At 39.9% G+C, this 22,952-nt stretch overlaps 1 protein-coding gene and 1 long non-coding RNA gene across 5 annotated transcripts in view; one reads left to right on the plus strand and one right to left on the minus strand.

The window, feature by feature from the left end:
• Positions 1 to 1,389: 1,389 nt before the first annotated feature.
• Positions 1,390 to 22,952, minus strand: part of LOC137169617 (spermatid perinuclear RNA-binding protein-like) — an 83,429-nt gene continuing 61,866 nt past the window's right edge. For all 4 annotated transcript variants that reach the window (XM_067572892.1, XM_067572900.1, XM_067572901.1 and 1 more), the window contains exons 12-18: positions 12,684 to 12,892; positions 10,127 to 10,276; positions 7,909 to 8,043; positions 6,234 to 6,374; positions 5,939 to 6,062; positions 4,146 to 4,196; positions 1,390 to 4,036 (exon numbers count right to left, since the gene is read on the minus strand). In XM_067572892.1, the coding sequence (XP_067428993.1) occupies positions 3,951 to 4,036; positions 4,146 to 4,196; positions 5,939 to 6,062; positions 6,234 to 6,374; positions 7,909 to 8,043; positions 10,127 to 10,276; positions 12,684 to 12,892 (896 nt within the window). In that variant the 3' untranslated portion in view covers positions 1,390 to 3,950. The remainder of the gene's footprint in view (positions 4,037 to 4,145; positions 4,197 to 5,938; positions 6,063 to 6,233; positions 6,375 to 7,908; positions 8,044 to 10,126; positions 10,277 to 12,683; positions 12,893 to 22,952) is intronic.
• LOC137169654 (uncharacterized) lies at positions 10,285 to 10,919 on the plus strand. Its single transcript, XR_010924505.1, has 2 exons — positions 10,285 to 10,615; positions 10,724 to 10,919. It is a non-coding gene; the product is annotated as an uncharacterized lncRNA (long non-coding RNA).

A 22,952-nucleotide genomic window follows, 5' to 3' on the forward strand; every position in this document is an offset into this window, starting at 1 on the left:
CATAGTAATTTTTTAAACAATAGGTTTGTGATTTCAGTTAGAAGCAAACTTATGATTCAGCTGTCACTGGCACCGTCTGTTTGAAACCAAAACCTTGTAAAGGGGTCTTAAATATTTACTTGATAGTTAGATAGATCACATTGTACTGAAAACTGAGGCAAAAGCTGCATGTGTAACAAACTGTTGATGATTGTTGGCTTTGGAAGTAACGCTTGGTTACTTCTGTAGGTAGTTCGCTAGTTAGCTGGGCATGCTAACAATTGCATGATGTGTCAGTACATATAAACACAGCTTGATCCAGTCCTTACACTGTTGTTCATGTGTGTTTTGGTTTTGGAAAAAAAGACACCACCCTCTAAAGCTACAGTGCCTAGTTATGGTTGTTTAACTGTAATTGGATAATCACTGTTTGGGGGAGGGGTTTAGCTAACAGTCAGTTATTATAACCTCTCACTCCAGAAACATGTGCAACATCGCTGAAAAGTCAGACAGGGCAACAAATACAAGCAGTCAGATAATCAGACAGGTTGTAAACAAACCAACCACTAAAACTGAATGAGTGCAAATGTCAGTAATAATCCCTCATTGTGCAGGAAAACTGTGTTCACACAACTACAGGAAGTACAGTAGGTCAAAGCTGAAGCACATTTGGCTAACCTGTTTTTATAACCTGATCTGTTTGTGTTTCTTGACTTCTTTATAGTCATGTTGCCACATTCCCAAACACAATGTTATTATTATTGATACAAATTATGGCCAAAGCATAAGTGTGTGTATATTTATGCATGTTTACGTGTACATATTTGCACTACGTGTCTGACTATTGATTGGTTCCAACTGACAAAGCCTTTTTGTTTTCACACGTTTAATAATTTTATTTATTTATTCTCTCTAATTTGTTTATTTTTTGGGTGTCCAGGGAGGATGGGGGATGTGCTTTAATGTAGTTTAGTCTTTCAAGTGTCATTGTAAATAAGAAACTGTTGTTAATGTCTTGCCTGACAAGATAAAGGTAAAATGCTTTGAGAGCTTTCAGTGGAAACATGAATCTTTTCAATACTGACAACTAAAATCTGAGTGATGAATCAGGGCTGATTAATGTTTAAATGACTAATAACAGGAAGTGGAACAGAAGAAGACTTGATGGGTGACTGACAGCGGTTCAGGTTATAGAAACAACCTCATATTACACAGATTATGGCTGGCACTTTATCTAGGATCTGAAAGTACAAAGATTACTGAGGTCAAGTAATGTAAAATACTATTTTATGATAAGAGGTAATAAAATTTCTTTTGGAAAATTAAGTAACTGCACATCTGCACTTACCTGAATGTGTAGATAAAATTCAAGAAGCATGAAAACATTACGAATGACAAGTTACTCAGCTGTTGACAAAAATATTCATTTATTTAAAAAGAATATTACTTACAAACAGGTCAAAATAAAACCTCTCTGAAAAGACAGCATTTTAACTCAACACAAAATGGCTCATACTCAACAGTAACTGTAATAATGTAAACTCGGACATTCAAAATCCAAAGAGAAGGAAAAGGTTTCTCAGTGCAACCGATTATTGTAAACCTGTTTTTTCTCTCTCCACAGGAACTTAAAACATTAGAAAACAAGAGAAATTAAAATACAAAACAACGTTCACATCCATCAGTGACCGTTAAAGGAATAATTAACTTTTTGACAATGAAGCTGTCTGATCTGTTACCGTAAGTCTCTATGTCATCAGTTTTCTATCTGCATATTTGGTGTATATTTAGTTCCCTGCACTGGCTTTTGCTTTAGTTCCCTAAAGAAGATATTTTCCTCCTTACAGTGGATAATTATTTAATTCCCAGTTGGTTATTTAGTAGTCAGTGTTTGGTTGGTGGTGTATTTTGTTCCCTATAGTGGCTGTTTCTCAAGTTCCCAACAGAGGATGTTACGTCCTTACAGTGGATATTTAGTAGTTGTGTTTTTAGTTCCCTACAATAACTTTTAACCACTGTAGGGAACTCATTATCCACCACAGTGAAGTAAATAAAAATACCACTGTAGGGAACTAAAGAAATTGTAGGGTTAAGTTGCTTATGTTCTCAAAAGAGTATGTTCATTTCTTTACAGTGTCTAATTTTTTTAGTTCGCTCTGGTGAATATGCAGTTAGCCACCACAGGGAACTAATTATCCAAATACAAGAAAACAACTGTACACCAAGTACTAAATATCCACATTAAGGTTCTAACAAAACTGTAGAGGAATCATTTATTTTAGTTCCTTGCAGATGATGTTTGATTGGTGGTGGGGTTTTTTGTTCCCTATTATGGCTGTTTATTTAGTTAGCTGCGTTGAACGTTTAGTTCCCTACAGTCGATATTTAGTAGTTGTTGTATTGTAAAGTTGTTTGATCCTTCCTTTTTTGTTTTTCTTTGTAGAAGTAACTATTGTAAGGGATCCTAATAAATATAACAGTATAACATATATATATATATTTTTAGTAGTTGTAATTTTAATTTAGTTTTCTTTGGTGGATTTTTAGTTAGCCACTGTAGGGAATGAAAAGCAAACTCGGTAAACCTAAATATTCAATGTAGGGGACTAAATAAATATCCACTGTAAGGAACTGACCATCCTCTGGGGAACTTATAAAAACAGCCACTGTATAAGTCGTTACTTTAGTTTGAAACAGAGGTAAGTTTCCTACATGGGATATGTTCTTGTTTTTGTACTTAAGTGGCTTTTTTTGTTCCCTACAGTGACTGTATATTTAGTTCTCTATGGTGGATGTTTAGTTCCCTTAATAGTTGGTCTACAGTTGATGATTCTTTACTTCTCTTTAGCTCCTTGCAGTTTATTTAGTTCACTACTTTGTATATTTAGTGTTTGTGTATGGTTGGTGGTCTTGTTAGTTCCATACACAAGATGTTACACTTATTACAAGTTTATATTTATTTTGTTCCCTGTATTTTATATTACTAGTTGGTGTATGGTAGGCCTTTCTTTAGTTCCCAAAAGAGTATGTTAAGTTTCTTAGAGTGGATATTATTTTCTCTTCCCTACAATTGCTGTTAATTTAGTTTGCTATGATGGCTGTTTCTTTAGTTCCCTTACAGAGGATGACTTTCACTGTAAGGAACTAAACATCCCATTGGGAACTAAAACAGCCACTGTAGGGGAACCGTTCCTTTAGTTCCTATCAGAGTATAGTCCTATTATTTAGTAGTTGGCGTACAGTTGATGTTTTCTTTTAGTTCCCTATAGTGACTATCTATTTTGCTTGCTTAATCCGCTACAGTGGATGTTGAGTTAGTTCCCTGACACAGTATGTTTATTTACTCACAGCAGATATTTAGTAGTCAGTGTATTGGTTGGCGCTTTTTGGAGTTCATTTCAGTGTTTCTTCTTGTTTTTTTGGGGGGGAGGGGTGTTACTATGGGGGGTGGTTAATTAGTTCCCTACAGTAGATTTTCATTTAGTTCCTTATACAGTAGGTAATGTTTATTCAGTCTCCTACAGTAGATGATCAGCTCCCTGGTGTAATATTAACCTGAGCAGTCTTTCACACACTGCAGCTCACTAAACGCTGAAGTCAGTTTTTCAATGTATAACGGTTTGATGATCAAAGAGCTTATTTGTCAAACTGTGTTCACACAGCTTGTAGCAACATAGACGCACAACTTTCTAATGGCCAATTTAATCTAGCTGGTTGCTGTCCAGAGGGAACATGCTATGATTTGATGCTAATGGGGGAGTTAGGTTAGGCTAAACTGATATCCATCCTTTATATCTGACTCGGTAAGACTAGGAAAGATTTCCCTATTTATAGAAACACACAGTAAGGCTATATGTTGGTTTTACTATTTGAAGCTTGTGTCGTGAACACACAGTCAAAGTCAGGATATTCCTTTAACAAGTGATTTTCCTGCGAGGTGAGGAGGGTGAGGTGAGGGAGAGTAGGAGGTCCTAATAGGGGTAGAGGTGGGTGACGGGGTATGTTGTGGGGACTCTGATGACTGGGACAACTACTGAGGGCAATCTGGAGGGAAAACCTGAGGAAGAACAAAGAAAAAACAAAAAAAAAGAACTCAAATGTTGGGATGTGGTGATGAGCAAATCAAATGGATGGATTATTGATCAGATACAGTGACTGCAACTTACCATAGGCAGGTAGGGCGCCTGCAGGGCTGTAACCATAAGGAGCACCAAAACCTGCCAGGAAAAAAGAAAGTATTATAAGCTGTAATTACTGCTTAGAATATTTACACCGTGTTAATATCTGAAGGATTTTATTTTACAATACTATTTTTGGTTTTAACATATATGGAAAAAGTTGGTTCGTGTGATTAGACAGTAAAGGTGCTTTCAGACGAGGAGCGGTAGGCCGCCACAGCTGCCGGCTACCTTCAGTCCTACCAGCCTGTACTCTACGGCCCTGTTTACACCTGGCACTAACATCTGTCTACGGTGATCCGATCACAAGTGGACAGCTCTAAATACAGGTGTAAACGCACCCAAGACGCATTGAGGACGGATTGAGATCCAATCACTCAGACCACATTCGGAGGTGGTCTGGGCCGCATGTGGCCACATTCTTTCCGTAGTGTAAACGCAACGAGTCCTGGACCACATTGAAGGACCGTCTACTCAACTGACGTCCTCTATTTTCCGGCAAATTAGACACAGGACCCTCCGTCCAAAGCTGTTCAACTTGTCTGATAACAGGATAAACAAGTTATTTAGTTTGTCATGTGAATTAAAAACATAATCCACCTCCCGTTTTTGTCGTTTCCCTCTTCAAATCAACACTTAGAATAGAAATTAAATCATTAATTTTTCACTTGTCCGTCTAAAAAGATATTTCACAAGTTTAGATTTGTTGAGCTGCGAAACATAATGGGCTCAGGATTTATCAGGAGGACGACTGCTTTACTCCAAACAGTTGTACTGTATGTAACAGCTGATCTGTTGGATGTGTAGAACAACACAAAACATTGATTAACATTAGACCAACCCCCCCCCCCCCCCGGAGATTTAAATAATCAATGAAGTTATGCTCAAATGTGCACGGTTCTCTCTCTCTCTGTCTGTCTCGATGCGGCATATTTATTTATATCCTGAATATTTATCCTGTTATCAAACAAGTTGAACACAGCTTTAGACGAATAACGAACGAATTTGGTTTTTGAAAACAGAAATGATGTTCGTGTTTATTTGCATAAAGAGCGGGGAAGTGAGATCTGATCACATGTGGTCACTGAGGACGCATGTAAAGACGCATGTTAACACCAGGTGTGAACGGGGCCTCCATCAGACTGCTGCTATCCACCTATGTAGTATAATCTCATCACACCTAAACAGAACAGGTTGTAGTCTAACATAGAGGATGTGCTGAGCAATATAAAGTATGTTTTACCAACTACTATCATTAACGTTTATTGTGTCAGACCAGATAATCAGACTTTGATGTAGCTCCAGCACAGTTTCTCTTCACGGATGTGTCTGTTCCCTGCTGGTGGAGAGACGAATCATTCAGGAAACTCAGACATCAGTAAACTCCTGCATCGTTTCCCCTCACTGTGGTTTCTGTGGTTGCCATGGTCACATGATGAGCACCACAGCATCAAACTGAAAAACCGACCTCTGCTGTCGTGTTTACATTGAAAACAACGCAGGTGGTAACGGCGACCGCTCGCCGTCTGAAAGCTGTTTGAAAACGTTGCTTACAGATGAATCTAACGGTAATATCCACCGCTTTTATGATTCAAGTTTATGTTTTCAGTTCTGCTTGTTAGTTATCTAAACACACTGAGACACAATATAAGTTGTTTCCTCGCCAATATTGTGCTAATAAATCATGTAGAAAGAAAAAGACTTGCTGATGTGTTTTTTTATATGATATTTGGAGCTGCAATGTGAGATGTGTGCAGGTAGATTAGTGTCATGTGACTCACCTGGGGGGATGTATCCATGTGTGGGCGGGGTGCTGATGTAAGGAGCTCTGGGGATGACGGGGACTCGTGGAGGTCTGGCAGCGAGAGCCGGGAGCGTCAGCACCGAGGCCACGGGTCGCTTCGGCTGCACAAAAACACAGAAGTACACACAAATACACGGAGGGATGTTCAGAGTCTGTGGGAAATCTGATCCTCACATCAATCAGTTCTGACCCTCCAAAGTCGTCCATATCATAGAAATACACATCACCGCACTACAGCGTGTCAGTCAGTCGTATCCCGGGTCTTTACTCACCGGAGGATTGGGTCGTTTCTTCTTGTTGGTCGTGGATTTGGAGCCGGAGAACAGGCTGTTCAGGGCGGCCAGTGCAGCGCTGGCTTTAGCTACTTTCTTATTGGGACCAGTCCCCCGAAAAACCTGCTTGTCCACCTCCACCTGTTACACAGCACAAAACACAGGACTGAGTACTTCAATAGGTATATAAGTTGTATATGTATTTGTCTTCCTTTTTTTTCTTTTTTTTTAGCAGGATTACTGTCAGAATCAGATTACACAGTATTATCGGGTGATCATGAAGTCATCAAACTCCAGCTGTGACTTGGCTGAGAGACATGGCAGACTACCAATCACAGCTCGCCTTGATCAATGAGGTGCCAATAAACTTCACTGTTCCACCTGACAGCACCGACATCATCATTCCTCCTTCGCTCTGCTATGTGTACAGTTGTGTGTGGTGTTGTGCTGCTGTTGGTTAACATCACTGAACACGTCATAGAAGAGACGTCACATCTTACACTCTGTCTACTAGGGATGTGCCCGAATTCAAATACATTATTCGGCAAAGCACAAATAGTGGGTTTTATATGAATAAAAAAAAAAAAAAGTGCTCCCAACAGACTCTCCATAACCTGTTGTTCCACTTCTCCTTTCCACAAAGTTAGGTTGTAAAAACTAAGCAATAAATGAAAAGTACAAAGCAATAATCGCCTTTGAAGTTCCTTCTACACGTTACATGCTGTGCTGTCTGTGTGTTATGGGTGTATAAATAGGTAGAGGTCTGTCTGCAATGAGGTGATGAGTAAAGTTTTATCTCAGTAATCAGTTGTCTATGATCTGGGAGACTCCAGTTCAAGACCCAGTGTGGGGACCTCCTTCATAAAGTAGTTTATTCACGAACACTTCTTGTAACACTTACAGATACAAATAATTTTGCTGCCTCAACAAATACAAATACAAACACAAATACAGGATCTCTGCACATCCCTGCTGTCTACACAGGAGACATTTTCAGTCGTCTGTATCTCACGGACAGATTTGTTATTGAAATCAATTCCAAATTTTTATTATAATCTGATCGGTTTGCTCTTCAACTCTTTTTCAAGTCTATTTTTTCTGGGTTTTTTTGCTCTAACTGCAGTGACTTTGTACTGAGCTCTGATCGCTGCCCAAACGCAGGTGAACACACGGCGGGACTGTGATTAAAGCCTCCATGTTGGACTGAAGCTGCTGTTTTCACTTCACAGCTTGTGAAGAGACGACGTTACTGCACCTCCCAGATGTTCAAGAAAAAGGCTTCTTACTCTTTCTATAAATACACAGTTCTTATTTAAACTAGAAACCCTCCACACGCAATGTGTTGACATTTATCATCATGATTATTACAGGAAAATAATCCTCAAAGAAAACATTGATCTTAGTTCATTATGCTGCTGTGACATTTCCTGTGAAACAACACAGAAAACAAACTGCTTCTGTCTGATTTCATGGGATGAAATTGGTTTCATGTTCAGCTTTATTTCCTGGTGTTTTTGAGAAGTGTGAAGATGTTTTGATATGGAGGAAGCGTCCGACATCAAACATCTTCCCTCTCTCATCAATTCCTAATAAAAGCCTCTGAAAGGAAGACAGGAAATCTATAAAATGGAGTAGTGTGTACGAGTGTGTGTGTGTGTGTGTGTGCTTTGGTAACCTCTATGATGAAGCGTTTGTCGTAGCTGCTGCCGCTCTCTGATATCAGCTCGTATTTGAGGCCGCGGCGTTTCTCATTCAGCTCCATCACCGGGTTTTTACCTCCCGCCGTCAGGATGGGACCCGGAGCTCTGGACTACAGACAGACAGAGGGAGAGAGAGAGAGGAGAGAAAATACATTTATCATATATTCCTTTCATGTTTCCCCCAAAGTAGGACAAGCCTGTAACATCATTTATTCCTCCTGCATGTTGGAGGTCAGGAAACAGAGAGACAATCTGACAGAATAGGACCTTCCATCCCATCATACAGAATGAGTACAGACTGCATCGATGCTGGCAGTAAACTTATTATCAATATTACAATATGTACTGCAGATATCTTCACACTGTCCACACTAGTATAAACATCGATGCTGCTGGATGTCTGACCGTCCTTATCGACAGAATGAATCTGACAGAACGTGAATCACTGATTGATACTTGAACTGTTAGTTTGTCTGCAAAATTAGCAGCAGCCACCAGTCAGACGCTGGTAAAATATAAACATTTATTAGCTGTTTGGCACCTTGTTAATCTGTATTAAAGCTGCTGATAACCAGCATTCAATATACAGTACATCCAGGTGATATAAGCAAGCAATTATATAGAATTCAATAACAATACATGTATAAAAAAGGCACATAAATATCATTTTAATGACTATCAGGGCTCTTTACAGCTACATGTCTGCATTGACACTGAAGCTCAATCAATACAAACTATCAAGAGTTTATTTTAGAGAGATATCAAACATTTTGATGAGGATCCCTTATATTTTATTTAAGACGTACTGAGCAACATTTTACAGTGTAAAAGTCGACTCAACTGTATTTATTGTTACTTGCAGGTCAACATGTAGAAATACAGATCTATCTGCTGACATCAGCTGATAATATTGATCTAATTTACAGTCTCTGATTGGCTGAAAGATCATTTTATAAACATATTAAACTATCAAAGTTTCACCAGTTAGAACAAAGAAGAACAAAGTGACCCCAGTTTCATCACACTGGTTCCCAGTCTGTAAAACTGATTTTAAAATACTTTTAAAAAGGTTCCCAACATGGGGTTCTGGGCCCCAAAAAGGGGTCTTGAGATTAATCTAAAGAGTCATCAGATCTCTATAAATAATACATAAAAACAAAACAATTCTGCTACACAAAACTGTTTATTTTTTGGGCTTCATAGTGTTTCTCCTATTGTGTATTTATCCTATTTTTATATATGTTTTATTTATAGAATTATGTTGTATTATGCATTACTTTTTGACCAGTTTGTAAACTTATTTTTCTTTATAAGTTCTATACACTTTATAAGTTCTATACACAAAAGGAGTTATTATATTATTATAATAATATAGTATTATTATTATTAACTTCTTCAACCAAATATACTGACATGAGCAGGATTATATTGGTCAGTGGACATTATTGTTTTCAGTTTATTTAATACTTTATTTATTGATTTATCACTGATAACACACATCAATCAATCAGTATGTTGGATCATCAGCGGTCACTGTGCAGGTTGATGTTAAATATTAAAAGAAACGAAGAAGACGAACAAAAAGCAGAAAAAACAACATCAGAGTGAATGTAAGAGGAGATTATGTTCTTCTTCTTGTTCTTTGAAGTTGGGTGTTTGTTCTTCTTCTCTGTTTCTCTGAGTTCACCTTAAATCTCAGTTTAACATGAGTTTACCTACGAGCAGGATTTGTGACATCACAACCAGTCTGGAGCCAATCGTGGTCCAGTATGTAACTTATACAAGTGTGATGTGGAAACTTGAAGCTTCCAGTTCACAAACACTGAGAATGAACTTTACAGTGAAGGAGGAGACATCTGGTGTCCAGCAGGAGAATTTGTGAAATAAAAAAAATGTCAATAAGGGAGAAGAAGATGTATTTAAGGATTCCTGCTGAATATTATAATATTATATTTTACATTAACTTGCTTTACTGGATAATTTTGAATTGACCTCACTGACGAGTTTACTGAAGTCTTTATCACATCGCAGGTTGGAAACACTGACGTTTCACAAAAGGCTGCTGTCCGTCTGTGCATCAGTCTAGACCTCATGTGTACTTGTTATGAATCCAACTGTTTTTCTGTGTGTGTGTGTGTGTGTGATTGTGATTGTGTGTGTGTGTGTGTGTGTGTGTGTGTGTGTGTTCCCCACCTCCTGTGTGTCTGTGGAGGAGGTGATGGAGGTGGAGCTGGAGCTGGTGGACATCCTGTCATTCTTGCCTTCGCCATCTGACTTCTCGTCAGCGCTCAGCGAGTCCACGTCTCCGTCGCTGCCGAGCACGTAGCCCAGAGCCTGCAGCGCCTGAGGAGACGAGACACACACACACACACACACACACACACACACACACACACACACACACACACAGAATCCATTTAATTAACATTTCAATAAGCTCTAAAGGTTTCAAACAATCTGGATTTGACTACGTCTAATATTGAAAGTAACAAACGTTCTCTCATCTAAAGTTCCCTGATGGTCCCTGAACGCCTCACAGGAAGTGAATCACATCTATGAGTCTTGAGGAGGACTGTCAACCCGACCGACTGCTGCTGAAAGTGGCCAACGACACCAACAACACCACAGACTGGGCTGAACTGGGCAGCTCCTAAGTGTGAACGTGTCGATGAATGAATAAACGTGTGTGAAGTTGGATAAAAACTGTCACAAAAAGAACATTTATTGTTCTCTGATCGACGACGTGAGAAGAGTTGGATGATTTCATTTGTCTTCTTTTGTCTGCTTCAGTGTTCAGATCTGACTCTGTGAGAACAGACAGTGAAGAAACAGGACGACTGCTGACGTGGGTGTTTTTAACTCTTTGAACCCTCAGCTGTTCAGTTTTTTTTTCCTCCTTTCATTTACAGGCTCATGACACAGTCGGTACATGTTGTAGTGAAGCCTGCCGTATATTTATATCGTCAGTAATGACCTGTCGGAGGAGCTCAGCGTCGCCATTCATCTTCTTATTTGACATTTTTATCTTAAGTCTGTTTTATGATTGTTTTTTATTCCCGCTTTATATTTTTGTTTGTTTTTGTGTAAAGCATTTTGTAGTGACATACAAATAAACTTTACTATTATTATTATTATTATTATCATTATTATCAATGCCATTAGTTAGCACTTTATGTCCTAGAAGAATGAAAAAAAACAGACAATTTGAAATCGTATTTTTGCCTGTATATCTGAAGGGTTTTAATACAGATAATATGTATATAAGTACTGTATATGTACTGTGCAAAAGTTTTAGTTTAGATGTTTAGATTCTTCTCAATAATGCAGCGACATCAGGGAGGCGTCCCATCATCTGCAGCACGACAACGAGCCCAAACATGCATCCAGAGTCATAAAGAACTATCTTCATCAACAGGAAGATCAAGGAGACCTGCAGCAGATGGTCTCTGATCTCAACATCATGGAGTCAGTCTGAGATTAACATAAAGAGACAGAAACAGCAGAAGAAGAAACTGCGGCAACTTCTCCGAGATGCAGGAACAACCGACCTGCTGAGAACCTGAAACACTGAGAACTGCTGCTGGTTTAAAGGTAAAACTGCTCACAGCAACATATTGATTTACTTTAACTTTCTGCTGTTTATTGAACTTTGTATCATGTTTATAGATAAAAACTATTCATGGTGTTGTTTTTTAAATCATCCTCACTTTATTTTCAGTGTTTAAAACCTTTGTACAGTACATTAAATGCATATGAGCCTCAGTGATGTCAAAACATGTGCTGACAGGAAACAGATCAGCTGATTTTCATGTATTTTATCCAAGCGGCAACCTCCGGGGCTGTAAAATGAATCCAATGTGGAAGTGCCAAAAACTGCAGTTCCTTGAATGACCACTTGAGGCTCCAAACGCGAGTCAATCCCCATAGACCCCCATGTTAAAATGCCCAACTTTACAGCAGAAATAAACATGTTTACAGCCTGGTACAAACAACGGTTTAGGTCTCTGTAGCTAATTTCCTCTTTCATGACAACTGTACGGGGGGTGAATGTTTTTATAACTCACCCGTTCAAGTTTTATTAAGCCGTAAAGTTCTGAATAATGAAGGACATGGCTGCTTTGAGTGACAGGTCCGCCAGCCGCTAGGTGGCTTGTTTCAGCCATTCGGCCCGCCTCTTTGCCCATTTTTGATTGGCTGGGAGTTAGGCAGCATCACGCACTGCCAAGATGGCGACGACCGGAGCGGCTCACTTTGAGCCTCAAAACCGCTCTTCAGAAACCAACGGGTGACGTCACGGTAACTACGTCCATATTATTATACAGTCTATGGTTTTATCACTGTTATTTATTTTTTTTAATAACACAAAAGTAGCTGTTTCCAAATTCCATATAACAGTAATACTAAGCAACTTGTGATTATTTTTTATTATCGATTGATCTGCTGATTATTTTCTTGATTAATCGATTAGTTTGTCAATAAAATGTCAGAACATGGTGAAAAATGTTGATCACATATTTCCCAAAGATCAAGGTGATGTTCTCGAACAGTCCACAACCCAAAGATATTCAGTTTACTGTCATAAACGACTAAAGAAACCAGAAAATATTCACTTTGAGAAGCTGGAATCAGAGAATTTGGACTTTTTCTTCTTAAAAAATGACTAACCGATTAATCAACTAATGGTTGCAGCTCTAGTTTTGAGTATGTGGTGTGTTCACACTTGAAGAGGTGACTAGTTCTGTTTAAATACCTTGAGGGCTACTTGCAGCTTGGCGGTTCTCTTGGAGTTCCCGGTGGCCTGGTAGGTGGTTCCCTGGATGTCTACAGACATGGTGAAGACCGGAGCGTGGACCGGGCCGGACTGGGACAGCAGGCGGTACTGGAGCCCCGGCTGGATCTGGTTCAGACGCATCAGGGCGTTCATGGGGTGATTGGGATCCGTCATCCTCCAGTCCAAGACTAAAAAAAGAGGGAGGAGGGACATACTGGTTTCTGCTGTGGTCACTGTTTATCATATTTCATGTAGGCGAGATCATCAGAATTCAATAAGTTAGTAGTTTAATTTTCCCTCATCGACACATTAATCAACAACAACAACAACAAAAACCTGATATGTTTACCCACCAGCCTACATACAACTAAACTAAACACATGCACACAGTTCTGCAAGTATAAATACAACACAAATTCATACAAACTTCACCCAAACAAAACCAAATCTACATTTATGCATCAGTTCATGTCAGTAGAAACATTGTATGTCTGATTTAGTTCCTGGATAAATAGATCATCACAGATCCCCTCATCTTCATCTTCATCCTACAGTTATCGCCAACATGTTTTTCTTTCTTTAAATAAATAATCAAAGTTCTCAGTTTTGTCTCTTGTTTGTTTGCGTTTAGTTCTGACATCGTCTCTGAACTCTTTCGCCTACACATTTGTTTTCTGTAGATAATTTTCCTCGAGTCCACATTTCTGTAATAAATCCAACAATTCAGATGTTCATACACCTCCGACGGATACAATCCCAGTAAGATATTTTACTGGTAAACCTACTGGTAGCTCACCACGCTGTGAGAAAGAGCTGCACAGACGTCTTTCCTCTGGACAGATTAAGGTTAAAGGAACAACTGTTTTGGACACATATAAAGAAATAAATCACTGAATACTTTGTGCTTACATAAACTCTGCAGCATCACAGTGTGAACGCAATAAAGACACAATCTGAGATGAATTTCAGTCAGGTCACATACGCTCACTTGCCAGTTTATTAGATACACCCACATAAAAATAAGGCAGTATAATAACTTCATGAAGGTTAAAATGTTTTTTTATTTCATCTTTTTTAGAGAGATGTTGATTTATTTCATGGAGGCTGTAGTTTGTGGTGCTGTTGAAGTAAACTGGGGCTTTTATGGAGAGGTTCTTGTACAATATTTTAGATATAAAGTAGCCAAAATATTAGTATTTTATTTCCTTAACCCTCCTGTTGTCCTCGGGTCAAATTTGACCCGTTTTTATATCAGAAATATGGATTTATTTCATCTAATTGCCTGAAAATCACATGGATGGTTTCACACACACTTTGCGAGTACAAGTAATGATTTTCATTCAATTCTGGATGTTTTATTTAAATTTATAGCATCTGTGGACTTTTGTCCTCTCGGGTCAAAATTGACCCGGGAGGATAAAAGCTGCACGGTCGACGGGAAGACAACAAGAGGGTTAAAAAGTTTGATTGTTTGATTGAAACTTACTAGTTTGGCTCAAACTGCAGGTTGCTTTTACACACTTTAGAAATGTATAATTGTTTTATAACCTCTCAACAAATTAACGTAATATTTCAGTCACATACCACTCGCTATTTAATTTAAACTCATGAACTTGGATGATTTGAAGGACAGCAACGTTCAGGAGCGGTCTAAAGTCAGTGTTGACCAAAAGAGCACAAGCTGTTCACAGTGATCACACAGTCTTCTGTAAAGTAGAAATTCATAAAAACAACAACTAATGTTCCTGCTATTTAAGATTTTTCAAGACCTGCAGAGAAACCTGTGAAGTCATCACTTCAAACCTAAAACAAACAGCCTGAGCTCTGGTACACATGTACTCCGTCGACGGTTAGTTTCCATCAGAGTAATGAGTATTAAGACAGATTGCTCACTTCACACATGATTACAGAACCAGGAAGTCTCAGAGGCCGTTTCATTTGCTCTCGCTGTTAATAGGCAGTTGATGGGATTGAGATCCGGCTTCCTCTGGTGTTACACTGACGACACACTCAAGAGTCGAAGCCACTTCACACCTCCAGACTGAGCGGAGATGAGGAGGACTCGCTCTGCTTCCCTTGAGCTTCTGAGCAGTAATATCTCACAGATGAATTGAAATGAAACCGTGACATTTGGCGACTTCTATTATGACAAAACTGCCGACTGTCTCCATAATAAATGCTTTTTTTCTCCCCCCGTTTGCATTAAGTCCAACTTTGTCAACTGTGCTTTCAAGCTACAAAGGATTCGCTTCACTTTAGAAAAACAAACAGGGGAAATGAATTAAAACGAGCCCTGATAGCTGCCGACAGTCCTCGCCTTCCTCTTCCTTTAACTAAACTGGATAAACCAGATTTTTGCTTCCAGAGACTTATTTAAGCTTCAAAGGTCAAATGTTGTATAAGCCTTCTGTTGCTGCTGTGAGGTTAAAGGTTAATGGATATCAGACGTTACTGCTAATCCTTTGTATGTTTTATTTAACATAATTATTTAGTAGAAAGGGGGTTGTCCATGCATCTTCCGAGCTGTACGCGGCTGAATCAGGAGCTTCTCGGGTCAGGGACAGCAAAGTTCAAATGAGAAAAGAGCACACTGATTGATTTGCAGCCTTTAATAGTGCAAATTGCTCTGCAGCCTCATTAAAGTTCAAGGGAACAGAGAAAATAGAAAAGATTTCCCGCTCATCTAGAGGTGGTGAAATAGTTAAGTCATATTGGATTCATGGTCTCAACACAGTTGAACCCTTTGGCCTCAATGAACAGCTGAGTCGTCTTTTTTCTGTCTTGTTTTTGATGTATAGCTCTTCACCTTTGTATTTATTATCCAATAGGGTTGAATTCTTGTTCCACCTTCAACCCAATGACAAACCAACACATATCCTTGGTTGACTACATACTTTATGTGTTTGTCCTCTTTGACTCTAACGTTGGTCTGTTTTCTCTCCTTTGTACAGCAGACAGAACAGAAATGTTTTCTTATAATTTCCTAGATATGTGACTGTAAATTCACAGGAACAAACTATGTAATTTGGTACCAATTAATAGAAAAAAATGGAGGTCATGTTCCATTGGTGCACTTCCAATTAATTAATTTCATTCATTGCCGCCATAATCTAGTCAGTCAGTGTCTGCAGGCAGTTGAACATCTACTGTATGAAAAATTATTCTTCCAACAATTAATGAATAGTGAATTAATGTTTGTGTGAGTTTAAATGGAGCACTTCTTTCAAGGATATTTCTCTGGAAATCAACAACCGCTTAGGAGAATTTCTAGGAAATTATGAAAAAAGGGGAAATAAATGTCAAATAAACCTTTATTTTTATTTAATTTTGTGTTATTTTATAATCCCCCAGAGAGAGAGAAACCTGTCCATGAGGGGTTAACTGTCCTTGTACACTCACTGGTTTTGTGATTTCATTACATTTAAACTCTACTATCAGTTTCAGAACTTTGTCTCTATTTCATTGTAATTTGTACCAAATCTTTGGAAATGATTTGGAAAGTAATAATAAAGCGTTACCACACTGTGGAGGAACACGAGGTCACTGTCAAAACTGAACATACTGTACAGCAGAAATGTTTCATCTCCTTCTCTTTCAATACTTTCTGTTACACTGATGTGGGAAAAAAACACACAAACACAAAGAATTGTATTATTCTGCTTATTCTCCTTGAGATGTGTTCAGCTTTAATAGGTTTGCTGAACTCGAGGCCTTTGAAACATGCAAACAGGAGAATAAATTTTGTGGACAACAAGCTTCCAACAGTACGACTATGTTCCTCTGTGAATCATGTAGAGAGTATTTTGAAGATTTCAAAGAGGGAAGGGTTTACAATTATTCAAACCTGTCTTAAAACAACTGTCAGGAGCCCAAATGAACATTGAAACATGTTTTTCTTGCTGTTATCATTCCTCCTGTTCATACTGACCATTAGAAGACAATAATGCTTCATAATGCACTTACAATGTAAGAGAGGTAACCAAGAACTAAATGGTCACGCTGGCTGAGCTCCAGAGATCCTGTGAGGAGATGTGAGAAACTTCCAGAAGGACAAACATCACTGCAACGCTGCACTGATCTGGGTTTTCTGGCCAGACGGAGGCCTCTCCTAGCACCTAAAGGACTCTCAGACTGTGAGAAACAAGATTCTCTGGTCTGATGAAATCAAGCGTCTATTCTAAGCGTCATGTCTGCTCATCACCTGCCCAGTATCATCCCGACGGTGGAGCCTGGTGGTGGCAGCATCAGCGTCAGGGACTGGGAGACTGGTCAGGGTTGAGGGAAAGCTGAACGAAGCGAAGTACAGAGATATCCTCAATGAAAACCTGGTTCAGAGAGCTCAGGACCTCAGACTGGGCCGAAGGTTCACCTTGACCCTAAACACACAGCTTAGGGTCAACTCTGTGAATGTTCTTGAGCGACCGAGCCAAAGCTCTGACTTGAACCCAAGCAGCAACCTCTGGGGCTGTAAAATGAAGCCAATGCGGAAGTGCCAAAAACTGCAGTTCCTTGAATGGCCACTAGAGGCTCCAAAAACGAGTCAATCCCCATAGACCCCCATGTTAAAATGCCCAACTTTACAGCAGAAATAAACATGTTTACAGCCTGGTACAAACAACGGTTTTGGTCTCTGTAGCTAATTTCCTCTTTCATGACAACTGTACGGGGGTGAATGTTTTTATAACTCACCCGTTTAAGTTTTATTAAGCCGTAAAGTTATGCATAATGAAGGACATGGCTGCTTTGAGTGACAGGTCCGCCAGCCGCTAGGTGGCTTGTTTCAGCCATTCGGCCCCGCCTCTTCGCCCATTTTTGATTGGCTGGGAGTTAGGCAGCGTCACGCACTGCCAAGATGGTGACGGCCGGAGCGGCTCGCTTTGAGCTTCAAAACCACTCTTCAGAAACCGACGGGTGACGTCACGGTAACTACGTCCATATTTTTATACAGTCTATGCTTGAACCAACAGTCCCCATCCAACCTGACAGAGGCAGGAAATCTCTGAACGCAGATGTGCAAAGCTTGTCGCGTCGTGCCCGAGAAGACTCGAGGCTGCACGGGTGCTTCAACTAAGTACAGCTTTTACTTTTTAATGAATTTGCAAAAAAATCTAAAGTCCTGTTTTGGCTTTATCATTTTGGGGTATTGAGTGTAGATTGATGAGGGAAAAAAATGAATTTAAATGATTTTAGCTTAAGGCTGCAACAAAACTGAAGGTGTCTGACAACTTTCTGAATGTTCTGTACCTAAATAATACTGTGATAATTACCTTAATATTGATTCTGTTCATATTACCACCCACAGATATCACCGATTACATAACCGATGTCACTGAAGGAATACTTTACTTCCTGCTTGTCAAGTGTACAGCAGCTCCTTCACACACTCGTCTTTTGACCTGCGGTGACAGCGTGTAATGACTGCGAGGCTCTGACAGCCACTTCAAGTGCAGTTCAGTATGAATATGGATGGAGAACCTATGAGATGAGATACGAATGTGAAGATGCTGATGGACAGGTGCAGGGAGGAAGAGAGGGGGAGTTGTTAATGCACTCTGTTTGTGTGTGTTTGTGTGTGTGTGTGTGTGTGTGTGTGTGTGTGTGTGTGTGTGTGTGTGTGGTGAGAGGTGGTGAGATAATTGCGTGGCAGCAGCCTGCAGTATTAATCCCTCTCTATCTCTGCCTCCCGTCACCTCCTTTGAACTGGAAGCAGATGAGAGTTGCCGGGGACGATCGTCCCAGTGAGGGCAGATTTAATTACTGTGACACCGACAGACAGGACGGAGAGAGAGAGAGAGAGAGAGAGAGAGAGAGAGAGAGAGAGAGAGGAGTAAAGGCTAGTTTATGGTCAATCAGAGCTGCTTCATACGTTGGAAATTAAGTGTTTACAGCTGTTCCTAATGGCTACACTGGAAGGCAGACAGAAAAGCCAGCGGTCGTAGAGAGGGGGGAGATGTGATATCATTTAAACTGTGCATATTTTTAGACAACTGCTGTGTCTCAAATCACATACTTGTGTACTTACACTTAACATTTTGAGTGCATAAGTGCACATAAATGCAGTGCACTGTGAGAACCCGGATGGTGCACTCAATCGGTCAAAAAGTTGAGTGTGGAACTATGGACACTTCTCGCCCTCAATGGTCGCCATCTTGGCTATGTAGCAGAAGGGGAGGGACCACTTTTCAAACTGGAAATGGCGGCCGGGTAAGTTGTAACTACGGTGAACATCACCACATTATACAAATGTAAGTTATACATGTGTTTTTTAGCACTAATCACCACTATACTGTTGTCGGATATAAGCCATCAGTATGTTTTTTGGGTTAATTTAGCAGTCTGTAATGATTTGGTAGGGCGAACGATAACGCGAATGCTAACGCTAGCTAATGCTAATTAGCGATCGTCATTTCCGGTAAGTACACAACGGCTGTGTTTGATTTGAGACAACACTACCCTGTAGAAATTCACGCACTATGCCAGTAATATATAGTGTACACAGTGTACTACATGAAAGTGTACTAACAGAAGTGATTTGAGACACAGCTAACGTCTTTCCCGGAAGATATTCATAGTGTTGCACGCAGCTGTTCACATTACAGGATATGTTTGTGTTTTTTCAAGTTAAAGGATAAGTCTGGCGATTTTCTATATTTTTCTTATTGTCGACAAATCTCAGAGCCAAACCAACAATGAACTGATCTACTAACGAGTATTGTGTGTGTAGCCTGATCTTATCTTATTCCTCCGTTGTCGTCTAAAAACTGTTAAAAACACTTCAGTGAGTCACATCGCTGCACTGGGTGACATGTTCCTTCATTATGAAGAGTTTGGTCGCTTTAGTTTGTTTGTTTGTGTTTGTTTAGAAACGGCTCCAAAGACTAATAACAGCGGTTTTCAGTCTCAGGAGAGTAGTTCTGTGTGAGGCAGACACCACTGAGCATGTGCAGGGATGCGATTCGTTTACAGCTTCACTAGCTTGTTGTAAAACACTTTAGCAAACACTATATTTATGTCCATTCTGACTGTGTTAGCCACAACTCGCTCCTTTTGAGCATTTGCTCATCGCTCGTCTCTTTCAGAACACCACATAAATACAGACTGAAATATATTTCATGTCTTATTAGACACAGAGGCAGAGCGAGTCGAGGAGGTCTGGAGTTCAAAAACAACAGCTGAAAACACAAGACTGCAAAAATACTCAAATCTGCAAAGAATAAAATCCACTTTGAAGTTCCCTCTGAGTCTCGAGTGGTAAAAGCCGGATAACGGAAACAAAAAGAGGGAATTTTGTACTAAACAGACTGAAAATCGAGGGCTGCCGATTTTATCCCCTATTTCTTACAGTGTAGTCGCGTTCAGAGAGAACAGCTTAAGAGTCCGTACGGAGAGCAGGAAGTGTTTAACGTACATACCGGCATGTCAGATAAAACATTCATACGTGTATTTTGCCGACCAGGAAGTAGATATCAAAATCCAATCCTAGTTGTCCACTGCACAAAATATTAAAAAGGACAGACTGTGCTGAATCTTTATTATTAAAGAGGAGTGTAATGCAACAGAAAAAAACATTCAAATATAGCCTCCCAACTGGAGCAGCCTCACTACTTTTACCTCACACTCGTTCTGAATTTCACAGAGAGAGAGAGAGAGAGAGAGAGAGAGAGAGAGAGAGAGAGAGAGAGAGAGAGAGAGAGAGAGAGAGAGAGAGAGAGAGAGAGAGCCGGGATAACAAAGCCTCCTCCAGCGCGGCTGATCTGTAGCATCGGATAAGATTTATCAAGTTTTGATCAGACTCCTCTGTTCTGTTGTGAGACATCAGTGAAAAAAAAAAAAAGATGAAAATGATCTGTTTCTGTTTCTTCTAAAGTTTTGATGATCTCTTCAATCTCTTCAATCCTCATACAGCAGGACTCTAAAAGTGGAAGATGGATACTGAGAGAATAAATAAACAAAAGTTCACTGCTCTCTCGGCGTCTGTATATATATATATATGAGATGTATTATCATCATCGTTTGGGTCTGAACTCCTGCAACCGGCAGACAAAACATCTCTACAGAGCAGCAACTTGTGAGATAATCAGCTGAAGATGAATGAACGCTGAGGGCACTCAGAGACCAGCAGAGACTTGCTGATTTGAAGAGGAGGGAGGAGGAGGGGGGGGGGGGCGAGGAAGATGCCTACGTGTCCTGGAGAGACGTGAAATTTAAAGGGAAACTTCTCATCTGAGTACGATCAATGTTTCAGCATCAATACATGTATTTCGGAGGAGAAAGGAAGCCAGTATTCAGCTTTACTTTCTCACATGTGATCACTTTTTCTCCTCCAATAGGAATCTTTCATCACTGGGCAAAAACATAAATGTTACCTGACGACGTTACGACCTGGAGAAACCTTCTCTGTCGTGTCCTGATGAAGCTGGACGGTGAGCGGACAGTTTGATGTTCACAGTTACTGACTGGTGAATCTCGCTGACATTAAGACGCTGACTCGCAGACCTTTTTCTAACCCGAACGCAGGGGCAGAAAGATTCCAGATATCCTCCTTTTATGTTTCTTTCAGCTCCGGCGGCTTTGTTTTTTCCACCTTCTTTCAGTCTGTTTAGAAAATCTGATAACTTTTACACAATTTTCTGCTTCAAGGATACATTTCACTTAAAAAATCTGGCACCTCAACGGCTCCTTTTTTAACCTGTTCCTGTTGCATTTGATACAGGCCGAGCTGGTGACACAATTCAATGCGCTAAATTGGATTCCTGATACGATCCTGCGGAGGATTCAGACGTGACGGCTGAATTTCAAACACTGGCCGACAAAGGATCACATCCAGGCGGGGGTCAGGGTATCTCCTCTCCTTTGATACAAAGATTGAAAACAGTCTGACAGCAGGTTTCCTTTTGTAGAAAAAAAAAAAAACCTGACAGGCCGTTTTTTTTTTTTTTGATCCTTCAGAGCTTCTGGATTTCTAAGAAAAGCTTCACTTCTTTCAGATTCGCTTTTCCACCTTTTACACAAATCCTGTCAGGAACCGCTGTGTTTACACCGGCGAGCATCAGAACTCTTTATCATTAACTACGAATGAGCAACAAAGTCCTCAATCAATATCCACTTATCTGCTGTTGTGAGAGAAACACTGACTCCGTCTTCTCATGGCCGACCGACACAGGTTTCTAATATTTTGCACCTTATATTTGATATTAATGCATCTCTGTGATAAAATGTCTCCAGAACTTAAAGTTTTTACTCTCATCATGATGGACGGACGTCTTAAAGAGCTTCTACAGGAACACAAAAGATGTGTTCAGACTGAACAAGAAGCTAAATTCTCACCTTGTATTATTTAAATGAGACCAGTGGTTTGTTGTTTCAGTCCATGTTCATTCACCGGGTGTCAACGTAGCTTAAAGGTTAACATCTGCACAATGAACCACTACTACTACTATTATCTGTAATAAAGGCTAAAAATACACAAAGAATACGACACGTCCATGTTTATTTGCCTCCAACAGCCAAAACACACAGTACACACTGTGCTATTAGCTGTTAGCTAGCTAGCTGACTGTGTGTGTTTGTGTTCTGACAGCTCAGACTCAACTTTTCTTCAGATTTCTCTCTTTTTTTCTCGTCTCTGGATGTCCGTAGAGGTAAAGTCATAAAGCCTTGAGTTAAGTGTAAATTTGTTGTAACAGTAGAAGCGTTTTAAACTCATGAGGTCTTCGCCTCGGTTCGCACCGTCCAGGATGAATTCCACGCGTGTCTTTGCTCTGACATTACATGCGGCCGCTCAAATTCACTTCACGTTCGATGCAGTTTAGTTTAGTTTAGCAGCTGAGCTAAAACACACTGCGTGATGCAACTGATGTCTTGAATTTTGCAGCTTTTGAATTTATTTTCTCGTATTTGTGGTGAGTTTGTAAGAAATCTTCCATTCAAACCATCCAGAAACACTAAGTGCACTGGTCCTTTATATTATGAAACTACAACAGAAACTTCCATATCATCTCCAACATGGATACGAGAATCATGCAGATACACTGGTAACTCTGACCTTATATAACGTTAGAGCTGAAACGGATATCAGCCCCTCAGATGCAGAGTGGATTCAGACAGGACTCATGATGGGCTGTAAACTGATCGTATGTGAATGGAAAGCCTGAGAGTCAGCCTCTGTCAACCGCTGGTCCAGTCAGATCGGTCACTTGGCAGCTTTGGAGAAACTGACGTTCAGACTTATGAATAAAGGAGACGTTT

The sequence above is a fragment of the Thunnus thynnus genome, chromosome 2 (genome assembly GCF_963924715.1).
Source record: "Thunnus thynnus chromosome 2, fThuThy2.1, whole genome shotgun sequence".
NCBI classification, from domain to species: domain Eukaryota; kingdom Metazoa; phylum Chordata; class Actinopteri; order Scombriformes; family Scombridae; genus Thunnus; species Thunnus thynnus.